Source organism: Hibiscus syriacus, unplaced genomic scaffold, assembly GCF_006381635.1.
Source record: "Hibiscus syriacus cultivar Baekdansim isolate YM2019G1 unplaced genomic scaffold, ASM638163v2 tig00111621_pilon, whole genome shotgun sequence".
Lineage (NCBI taxonomy): Eukaryota > Viridiplantae > Streptophyta > Magnoliopsida > Malvales > Malvaceae > Hibiscus > Hibiscus syriacus.
In genome coordinates, this window is record NW_024063138.1 from 3,293,949 (window position 1) to 3,305,508 (window position 11,560).

Below are 11,560 nucleotides of genomic sequence, written 5' to 3' on the forward strand. Positions count from 1 at the left end.
GATTAAGTTAGAATTTAAGATTTTGGGGCTATTTTATAATATAAAAAAAGTTAAGGTATTTTAATAAATATAATAATATTTAAAAAAAATATTAAAAAATAACAGGTTATGATACATGTCACTTAAAGAAAAAATTACTGTTAACTATCTAAACACCTAAAAAATAATATTTAAACGTTAGATATTAAGATTGACCAAAAAAAATATGTAAACACACAAAAAGTATAATTTGTTCACTTATATGGGCATTAAGCCTATACTAGACGGACCAAAAGTTTTCATTTTTACCATTTGTCTGTCATTCAAAGGAGGAAGTGAACACGCAATTAATTAATCATTGAAGTTTTTGCTTACGCGCTGCTTCGGCTCGGCCTTGAGTTTCGCCCAATAAAAATCGGAGTTTCCCTATCTCTCTCTCTCTCCCCCTAAATTCTCAACAGTGCCAAATTAAAGAAAAAAGAACAACGAAAAACCTTGATTTGATCGAATAATAATGGAATCAATACAAAGCAGAGTGGAGACATGGATCAAGGATCAAAGAGCAAAGATCCTCAAGGCCTCTTGGGGTCCGCTTCAGTGGCGGATGAGGTGGCATTGGCCGCCGTGGAACAACGGTGACATGGAGCACCGCCAGAAACTCCAGCAAGAGTACGAAAGAAGAAAGCGGCAACTCCACGACCTTTGCCATGCCGTCAAAGCTGACTCTCTATCGGATTTGCAGGACATTCTTTGTTGCATGGTCCTCTCCGAGTGCGTTTACAAGGTATATCAATAATTGAAGCTTTATCCATATTTTCCCCGTTCTGCCAATTTTGCACCTCATATATTTAAAAATGTTATGATTTGGTAGTTAATTTAAAAGAATTATAAGTTAAAAGTGAATGCTAAGATTTATCCATATTCAATTTCAAACGGAATTGTATCTTTTAAATTAAATTTTCAATTATTCATGACAATTTTTACCCTTTCACGGTAGAAACATGCTATTGAGATGATTCGAGCTGTAAACAAATTTAAGGCTGATTTTGGAGGACAAATTGTTTCTTTAGAACGTGTGCAACCTTCTGCTGATCATGTTCCACACAGGTTATTTATTTTTTACTCTACATTCTACACTCCTTTCTAATACGAACATAAATGTTGCTGAAGATGATTTAGTTTTTGTGGGAATATTAATTGCTTCTTTACATGGAGTCATAATTTTGACCCAAATTTGTATGTAATGCGGTATGGAAACATTTTTGTCCTAGCTGTATTTTTCTCATTACTTTTCAACAATTCAACATGCCTGTGTAGCTTTGGCCCTAATTAGTACAAAAGAAGGGGTTAAATAGAAAGGTAAGGAGAATAAGAGAATATTATATATAAGTTTGAATGCAGGTGTGTGCATCCATTGTAAATTTAAACATGGAGATAGAGCGGAGCTACATAAGGTGATTAACTTAGCCGGTTGCCTGGTTTGCATTTGGCCTGGATTAGATAGATCTTTGATGGCATTCCACCATAAACTATTACTGATCAGTTGCGTGCATTCGTGCCTAAGATATTACCTTTGAGTTAGGCTGTCGTTGGTTCTCTTATTTTTTTTCTTTGCATATCTCTTATTGCAGGTATTGTTGGCAGAAGCAGGTGATACACTATTTGCTTCCTTCATCGGTACCAAGCAGTATAAGTAAGCATGGCTGATTATTGTTTGACTCATTATTTCCTTCTTTCAAAGGCTTAATTATGTTTTGTTTTACTTTCTTGATTTCATTAAGAGATGTCATGGCTGATGCAAACATACTTCAAGGTGCAATATTTCATGAGGATGTTATGGAGGATGTTGACAGGATTGAATTAACTGAAGCTAAGCGGGGTAAAAGACAAAAAGGAAATGAGGACAGGCAGTTCAATCCCTTGGAATCAAAATCTAAACAGCTTAAAGATAGGCCTAAACCTGCTGCACATCGGGTTTGATAACAGTCCATAATTCATATATCATAAGAACTTGTTTTCTTGTTTTTTCCATTGATACTTAAGTCTTGAACTTTCTTGAAATCTCTACATACTTAGTTATATTCACTCCAATTTACCATCTTTAGGGTTTCTTGGCTCGTGCTAAAGGCATACCTGCTTTGGAGTTGTATAGGCTTGCTCAGAAAAAGAAACGAAAACTTGTATTATGTGGGCATTCCCTTGGTGGAGCAGTAAGTTTCATAAGCTAGTTTTTCTTGAGATTTACCTGATGTGTTGTGCCAAACTATCTATTTCACTCTTTTCTTTGCATGACATAGTAGGTGGCAGCATTGGCTACCCTTGCCATTTTGAGGGTCATTGCTGTATCATCTTCATTAAAAGAAAGTGAAAGAGTTCAGGTCAAGTGTATAACATTTTCCCAACCTGCAGTAGGAAATGCAGCTTTAAGAGAGTGAGTACGTTACCCTTTTGTGAAATATTTATCCTGTGATTTTTTCTCCTGAAGCTAATGTGTTTGTTATGATTGTCCTATAATCAAAATTTCCAGTTATGTTAACAGAAAAGGTTGGAAACTCTATTTCAAGAGTTACTGTATTCCTGAAGATCTTGTACCACGTATCCTTTCACCTGCTTATTTTGATCACTACAATACGCAAAGTTTATTAATGTCCTCTGACATGGAAAATACCAGTTTATCTACATTAAAGAATGAACATGGGGCACAGAAAGGAAAGGCTGAGAAGATAAAAGAAAATGAAGGGGAGCAATTGGTTATAGGTGTAGGCCCTGTCCAGGGGCCTTTCTGGAGACTTTCAAGGCTTGTTCCATTAGAAGGAGTTAAAAGACAATTTAAAAATACAGAAGAAAGCAAGTTGACCCCATAGAGCCATCTGCAGCTGGCACTGGAACTGTATCTTCCATTGAGGATGTAGTTGTTGAACCACAGTTTCTTGAAATTCAAGAGGGTACTGATGGCATATCTCTTAAACCATTTGCTGACACTGATAATTGTGTGTCAGACACGGGATCTGGAAAGTTAACAGAGAAAAGCAATGGTAGTGGAGACAACAATAGATGGCGTAGAGTGCCTTCTTTACCTTCATATGTACCGTTTGGACAGGTATATATTATGAAGGAATACTTCATTCATTTGTTTGTATTTCAATCAACTTAAAGCTACAAGTGCATGAAGGTGGACACTATCGATAATAATTTGTCTTTGTTGTTTATTTGCTAAGCAATGCTAAGTAGGGATTTTGAGATTTTTCTAAAATTTGATTGTCATCACCAATTGGTAAGTGTTGTTTCTTATCTGCAAGTGTCAAAGGGCATCTAACTATATACTTTGTGTAAAGCAATCCTTATTTTGAATTGTCCTAAGGTCTTGCTTCTGCTTGCCTACCTATCTGTTCAAGGAATTTGAAATTTCTTCAAATATTTAATGAGCTTTCATAAATTTAAATTTGCCTAAGTGAAACATCTTTGGGAATTTTGTTACCTTTCCTGAAAGTCGCAACTATTGTCATCTGTCACTCAAATTGGAAAAATGAGATATGGCATCATCCTATTCTGTTCTCCTAATGTTACAATGCTTAATGGTTGCGACAAACTGAAGCTTTTCATGTTATCATTTCAATTATTTATACAACTGAATTACTTATTAATAAATTCACATATAACAGCTTTATCTCTTGGAGAATTCATCAGTGGAATTGCTCTCAGGTGCAGAGTACTCAAAGTTGACATCGGTATGAGTTTCCTTTGTTTATAATGCATCTGTCTAGTCTTCTTAATGAAACCTTGGTATTTATGAGCATGGGATTATTTCTTCCAGCCTCTCATTTTGTCTGCTTTCTTCTGGCAAAGATATGTTCAGGTCAGATCTGTGATTGTTGAATTAAGGGAGAGATTTCAATCTCATTCAATGAAGTCATATAGGTCTCGATTTCAAAGGTAGTAATAAATTTTGAAATAGTGTTAATTCATGCTACTGTTTATTTAATTTTTTAGTTCTAAATTCTAGTTGCAACGTTGCATTTCTTTTTCTTCTTTTTGATCAGCTAGCATCTTTATTCCTTGCATTGCAGAATTGGTCTTTATGTTTCACCTGTTTTTATTATCCTTTGGTCAATTCTTAATGACAAAAGCACAACAACTTATACACAGTACAGCTGCCAGTTACAGTAAAGTGACCAAATAGAGACCATATTCTAAACAAATTGAAGATACAAACATATCAACTGTTGATGAACTCAAACATTGTGGCTTCCTAGTCCATCAACGGTATTAAGTTGGGTTATCCCACATCTATTAAGTCTTGGGTTCCCCATGGTCCTATAGTCAATCTGATTCCTTCCACCTATTACCTATTAATTTTAGGTTAAATGCTAACATTGTATAAGAGGCCAGGTGTGTTATGTTATTCCTGCCTAGTCCTGTATGGTATTGACACCCGTTGTGAGGTTGTCCACATGTAGGCTCTTGTTGAGTCAAATATGAGGGGAAGTGTCAAGTGATGTTATCTCACATGTGGCATAAGACATTGTGGTGAAACTTTTGGAACGTTTATTTTATCGAGTATTTCATGGAGTTAAAGTGTATCCTTGTTTGGGATTTTCAGTCGAATAATTTCTCTTGAGGCACCTCTGTTAGTGGATTGCATAAATAAGTGATTCACTTTATACTCCTTTTTGCAGAATATATGACCTGTGCATGAATGATAATGCTTCATCTTTCCTTGGAATGGAGCAATTGCAACAGTTTCCACATTTGCAGCAATGGCTTGGCCTTGCAGTTGCAGGTGCTGTAGAGCTTGGGCATATTGTTGAAAGTCCTACTATCCGTACTGCTACTTCGATCGTGCCTCTTGGATGGAATGGTATTCCTGAAGAGAAGAATGCAGAACCATTGAAAGTTGATATTACTGGGTTCAGGTTGCATCTTTGCACACTATTTCATGCTCAAGTGAATGGCAAATGGTATGGTTGGACTTATTTGTGTCATTTTCTTGTTTCTATTTTTGTATAATATAATCTTTATGTCCATGCAATATGGTGTTAGGTTTACATTTTTTATATAAATTTAGCAAAATAATACATGCTGAATCACTTTTCTGGAAGTGTGAGATTCAAACAAATGCATGTAAAAATACTGTCATGTCTGGCCTACATTTTTTATGCTCAAAGTTGCACTAATCTCTCTTTCTCTCTCCTTGGTGCATGATAAGCAGTTTGATATGATATTGGTTCATATTCAGGTGTTCAACTACTGTGGAATCATTTCCTTCAGCACCAGCTTACTCATCTGGGAATGGGGAACCATCAGAATTACAAAAAATAAGAGTCTTAGTAGGGGCTCCCTTGAGGCAACCTCCTAAACATCAGATAGTAGCAGACACTGCTAACCTCAATAATGAACATAACTTGGCATCATCTCACCAAGAAAAATACTTAAGGCCAGAAGGTTTGACTGATTTTTTCATATTCTGTACCAGTGATTTTACCACAGCATCGAAGGAGGTTCATGTTAGAACTCGTAGGGTGCGACTTCTTGGTCTAGAGGTATTCTTATTTCACTTCCAACTTGTAAATTTTGTGCTTTTGTTTTCTACTTTTTATGAATGTTGGCTTGGTTTTTTTTCCTTGGTACAAACATTATTGAATATTTTATTTATGGGTTACTAGGGTGCTGGTAAGACATCTCTTTTCAAGGCAATACTTGGTCAAGGAAAATTGACCACTATTGCCAATATTGAAAATCTACAAGTAGAAGCTGATTTTAGGGAAGGTATTGCTGGCGGTTTATGTTACACTGATTCACCGGGAGTAAATTTACAGGTATGTTTTTCGAGTCTAAGGAATATCATTGTAACTTTTATGATTCAATGTTGTATGCCAGCTGGCTGAAGATTCATTGCCTTTTATGTCAATATTTCTTTTTTCCTTTGGCCACTTTTCTGTGCAATACAGATTTATTTTTGTTTGAATAAGTTTGTGAAGTTCTCCAGCACAATAATGCTTTTCCGTGGGATAGCAAATATTATCTTTCATATTATCTGGGCTTCCTTTCCTTGATTTATTGTGGAGCTTGGGTGAACTGCAATTGAACATTTTCTAAAAAAATATCGAATATAAGCTTGAAATCTTTTAGTGCCAACAAGAGTCTTAGCAGTGGAAACCAATATGTAGTTTTAAGCTTTATTAAATATCATATGAACTTATAGAAATATATATATATATACACTACTATTCATCTTTTGGTTCTTAAAAGAAATTTCACTAATTTATTTACCTGTTTTTTTTCCTGTATGTGGTAGGAGCTGGCCGTGGAAGCTTCTCGTTTCAAAGATGAATTATGGAGGGGAATCCGTGACCTTAGTTGGAAGACTGATTTAATTGTTCTTGTGCATAACTTATCCCATAAGATACCTCAGTACAATCATCCAGATGCATCACGGCAATACCCAGCCCTTTCACTACTATTAGACGAGGCAAAAGCTCTTGGGATACCTTGGGTGCTTGCAATAACAAACAAATTTTCTGTTAGTGCACATCAACAGTTGGCTGCAATTAATACAGTTGTTCAGGCTTATCAAGCAACTCCAAGCACCACTGAAGTTATCAATTCTTGCCCATATGTCATGCCTGGTGCTGCTAGTGCTTCATTGCCTTGGGGTGTTATAACTAGTGAAGATTCTAATGGGAGAATGGGTGTTCAGAAGCTTCTATCTGCTCCTATCAACCTTGTTCGCCGGCCTTTCCAAAGGAAAGATACTGTTTTTCCTGTGGAGCGGGTTAATTCTCTCTGCCATCTTGTCCACCGTGTTCTTCGGAGCCATGAAGAGGCTTCCCTCGAGGTACAATTATAGATTATAAATGGCTTCTAATATGTTAGCTACTAGTGAGTTCCTTATCTGCGGGCTTTGGAGAGTTTATAAAGAAATATCCTTTTTACAGAGTTAGATGTGTTTAATTATCGAAAAACTAGCTGAAAAAGAGTGAAGAAATATCAAAGTAAAATTACTAGTGATTGAAATTGAAAATTTCATGTGGTACATTTGCCTTGAATATTGACTATTTCTGTGTCTAACTGAATCCGTTGGAAGACCATTGCGAACATGGTTAGTTTCTTAAGAAAAAACATATTCCATTCATACAATATGAGGATCTATTTGCTTCATGAATCTGCTGCCCTCATACTTCTAACCAGACAGATTAGTATCAATGTCTGGGAATAGATTCAATGCCACCTGATTATGTTCACGAGTTTTTCAAAGTCTCTTTCCTTACTCGTCATAATCTAGTTGATGCACATTTGTGGAGATATAACATGACATATCATGATATGACCCAATTCTTTTTTTTAGCTAATGTTTACAAGGGAATTCCTAGGATATATCCACCCATATGCATTTTATAATAATATCTATAGGATGAATTTTGAATTACTGTTATTGGCCACATTGTTCGAGCATACCGGAAACATAAAAGTCAACTTACTGGTGCCTAGTTATTTGTTATACACGATATGGCTATAGTGTACCACATATTTTGGTTTCTGGTTCCTTTTCATGAAGATCATATGATGATGAATAAATTGAGTTTCTTGTTTCTTATCAAATTGCAGGAACTTGTTAGAGATAGGCTTTCAGTGGAGTTGGCACAAGACCACGCTATGGGCACAATAGATGGGAAGAAGGATTCTCAAGCCAAGGCATCATCCTCTCTTACATCGGCTGCTGTAGGCGCCTCGTTCGGTGCTGGTGTGGGTATCATCTTGGCTGTTGTCATGGGTGCAGCATCTGCGTTGCGGAAACCCTGAAGCAACCTTGCGCATACATATATGACGACATTCGAGGCAGGTGTGTTGTGCTTTCTCTACAACTGTAAATATTTGTTGATGGTACTAGAATGTAACTTTTAGATTGCCATTAGCAGGGCGACAATAGGGGTGGGCAATGCTTTAGGTTTGCCTGTTGAACCAATGGATTTAAATTAAATATTAGGTGGTATGATTTGATGAGTGTTTCATAATTTAATTTTTTTGGGGCATATTTTTAGGACTGATCCAGCGTATGGTTCAATTTGTTTAGTTCGATCCATGTACATTTATTATTACTTGGAACTAGTCTTGACTTTATTCGGTTCAGTTGATGGTTCTACTTCATTTTATTACACAAGTTACAAAAAGATTAATCTTTATCTCAGAATAATTACTTTATTCTAAGAATTTCGGTTCAGTTGACGTTCCATTAAAATTATTCTTTGTTAATTTATAGTAATTAAATTTTGATATAATTATTTTAAATAATTAAACATTATAAAATATGTTTTAAATAGTATTTTAATTTTTAGTAACTAAATCCTTTAGTAATATTTTAACTCTGTACTTTGTATCAACAATAATTATATATTATTCGTATGTTGCATACATAGTCTTTCAGTTTACAGAAGTTCATCTTTATCCGAAACACAGGCAAGATGAAACTATTTTTTATGAACTTCAACGCTCTCCCTTAGTTGTTGGTTTTTCCATGACTTCTGATAAAGGGAATTACATCTCGGACATCGGTTAAGCCAGTGGCAAGGAGAACCATCAGGTCGAACCCTAGGCTAAATCCAGAGTGCTTGACGGTTCCATGCCGGCGGAGATCCAAGTACCATTCATACTGATCTTTTGACAAGTCGAATTCCTTGATCCTGAATCCAGGAAGCCATTGCAGACAATGAAAAATTGTCTTTGCATCAATGGGGAAATAATTGTGTCTATGAAACATGGCAGGGACGGCATTATACCTGGTATTTAGAATGTCAAACCTCTCTTCGTTTTGGCTGCCTGTAACCACTGTTCCGATCTGCATACAATTGATTATTAAGCTTTTTAACTGTTCTAAAGCACCACAGCACTTTGATGCTGGGAGATTTACCTTGGGTACAACCATCTCGAATGCTGCAACTGTTTTTCCATCGTCATTCAAGCGTACATAAAATGGCTTAACCGCTTTCGGATAATCATAAACAATTACAGGCCTCCTATAGTGTTCATCAGCCAAGTAGCTGTCACAGAATAAATGGACATGGTAATTGGTAAGAACCACACTAATCGAGGAACGATTTGCATTCAGTTATACATGCCTTAGATGTTCATCTGTCAAAGGGACACCCCACTGAATTTGTGTTTCAAATGCCTTATCTGTGACCTGTTGTCCAAGAATGAAAGACTTATTTTTCAGACTGGAAATGGTTGATATGTAGGCTTGGCTATCGTATAGGGACACCCAGTTTTACCTTTCTCAAAATTTCCACTGCTTCTCTATAGGGAATCTTGTCATAAAAACTCGAATCCATATATTCAAGGCGATGGACAACAGTCTTGTCGATCCTTTTCGAGACGAACGTCATGTCTTCTGAACAGTTATCCAATATCCATCTGCATAGAAACTTGAAATAGTCCTCTGCACATTTCATGACATCCTGGAAACTCCAATCAAAGATATCAATGTGATATTAATATCTGAACAATTAAGATGGTTGAACCTTGAAGATGCAAAGGCTTACCTCTAGTTGTGAAAAAGCCATTTCGGCCTCGACTGTCCACATTTCAGCCACATGCTTGGCGGACACTGTTTTATCGGCGTGAAATCTGGGTCCGAATGAGTAAACACGTCCGAGAGCACATGCGTAGCTCTCCAGATGAAGGCGGCCAGAAACAGTTAAATAGCTCTGCCGACCGAAGAAATCCTCATTGAAGTTCACTAAATCAGGCTTCACAGCAGTTACTGCTTTGGACTTTTCTCTTGAATCAACCTGTTGTGCTAATTCATTTGTTTTTCTCAGGTCCTGAAGAGCAGCAGCAAGTGCTTCTCTATTGCTGTCACTTCTCTTGAGTTCTTCAACTATACTTGATTTCTTCTTCACAGCAGCCTCAACAGTTTCCAAGCTAACACCGTCGGCATCACTAACACCGATCGACGCCTCCTTCTTGCTTGTTTCTCTGAGAAGAGTTGTGACCTGAAACTTTTCACTGAACCCTTCTGAATCCGTAGTTGTGATAATCGGCACATGCACATGTAAAAAACCATGGTTCTGGAAGAATGTGTGGGTCGCGAAATCTAGGCCGCTGCGGATTCGTGTAACAGATGCCACCTGCAACATAAAACATAGCATTCAAAGAGTATATGAGGTTCACTTTTTAAGGGTTTTCTGTTCTTTAAGACGAAATGTCCAGAAAAAAACCCAGCTATGTATGCAAGGAATACCGTGGTTGTCCTAGGACGAATATGGGGATAATCCCTCAAAGAATCAAGGGGTAATCTTTTCCTTGACAAAGGATACTTATCTTGCTCTACCGTCCCAACATGAAGAATTTTCTCTACTTTAAGCTCAATGGTTTGTTTTCCATGTGCCGATGGTTTTTCCAAAACACCGTGGACTAACACACACGTTCCAGTTGGTAGAATTTGGCCTGCGGACACTGGAACTGTGGCTGAATCTATCACGACCTGAGAAATTCTCAATGTGTATTAGGAACTTTCTTGATCATCAAGCAATCTATGTAATCACTTTAAAGAAACGGAGAAAAAAAGGATTTGAGGATTTACCGTCAGGTTTGAAACACTAGAGCCATCATTGATTTGTAAAAAGAAAATGGAAGGAGGAGGTGGTTTAGGAATCAAAGACTCCAACTTTTGTCGAACAGCTGGGGAACTAGTAGAGCCACCCAAAACCCTGATAATGGTCGTGAAAAAGGGGATTCGAGATTGAAGAACTTCCACGCAGCTAACATCTTTAGTCCCCGGAGGATGAGGAGGAGAAGGGCGAGCATCGGATGCCATCGGCGGCGATGTTGGTGGAGGCTGTGGCATAACCTCCTTCACCTCCTTGGAAACTTTAACCCACCCACCAACCACCACCGTCGTGCCGACGAACCCCGGCTCGGCATCACTACCTTCCAATATGGTTTTCACCGGCACCCGGTTCAAGTACATCAGAGGGGACTTCGTAACATTGGGTTCTTGAGACTCCATTTTCGTCAATGAAAAAGCTGAAATAGGAAGGAAAATAAGCGAGTAAACAAGGTTTGGAGATGGTGATTGGCAATGGCATGGTTGAGGGTGATGATATATTGGGAGAAAAAAAGGGTGGCTTTTTGCTTGAGAAGGAAGAGAATGGGAAGCAAAGGTAAGGGATTGTTTGCCTTGATAGACGTGGGTTGTGGATGACAATGGCGAAGCTTAAGGGACATGGAGAGCAGAAGAAGGCTTGGCGGCAAGGTTAGGTATTCTTCTACTGTTGGGTATTCGCGGGAAAATCCCACACTCCAACTGTTTTACAAACAATAATGAAACGGAGAGAGGTAGCAAAATTACTCGAAAAGGTTGAATTTGAAATTGTAAACAATATTGTTACTACTACCCCTCTCCCTGCGTTGCCTGCGCCTCTACCATCCTGCAATGTGCATCAAATTTGAAATTGTAAACAATGAGGGGAAAAAAAGCTACAGCGAAGACGCCATGTACTCATGCCTTCCCAAATATTTTAATTCAAAATATTCGTGAACAGTGAATACGCTAAGAATTCGTGCCACTTTCAATTTTTTAATT

At 37.5% G+C, this 11,560-nt stretch overlaps 1 protein-coding gene and 1 pseudogene across 1 annotated transcript; one reads left to right on the plus strand and one right to left on the minus strand.

The window, feature by feature from the left end:
- Positions 1 to 368: 368 nt before the first annotated feature.
- Positions 369 to 8,026, plus strand: LOC120166113 (annotated as a pseudogene).
- Positions 8,027 to 8,425: 399 nt separating this feature from the next.
- On the minus strand, positions 8,426 to 11,029 carry LOC120166098 (asparagine--tRNA ligase, cytoplasmic 2-like). Its single transcript, XM_039175460.1, has 8 exons — positions 10,559 to 11,029; positions 10,217 to 10,459; positions 9,516 to 10,103; positions 9,246 to 9,431; positions 9,093 to 9,157; positions 8,885 to 9,014; positions 8,754 to 8,812; positions 8,426 to 8,657 (listed from the first exon to the last, which is right to left on the minus strand). Exons 1-8 carry the CDS (start codon positions 10,982 to 10,984, stop codon positions 8,474 to 8,476), a joined length of 1,881 nt encoding a protein of 626 aa, XP_039031391.1. The 5' UTR covers positions 10,985 to 11,029; the 3' UTR covers positions 8,426 to 8,473.
- Between the last annotated feature and the right edge of the window lie 531 nt (positions 11,030 to 11,560).

Coding starts and splice junctions, on each gene's coding strand:
- LOC120166098 (XM_039175460.1), bottom strand. CDS start 10,984: ATGGAGTCTCAAGAACCCAATGTTACGAAGTCCCCTCTGATGTACTTG. Junction 10,460..10,558: donor CTAGTGTTTCAAACCTGACG/GTAAATCCTCAA, acceptor AGAATTTCTCAG/GTCGTGATAGATTCAGCCAC. Junction 9,432..9,515: donor TGGCTTTTTCACAACTAGAG/GTAAGCCTTTGC, acceptor TGGAGTTTCCAG/GATGTCATGAAATGTGCAGA.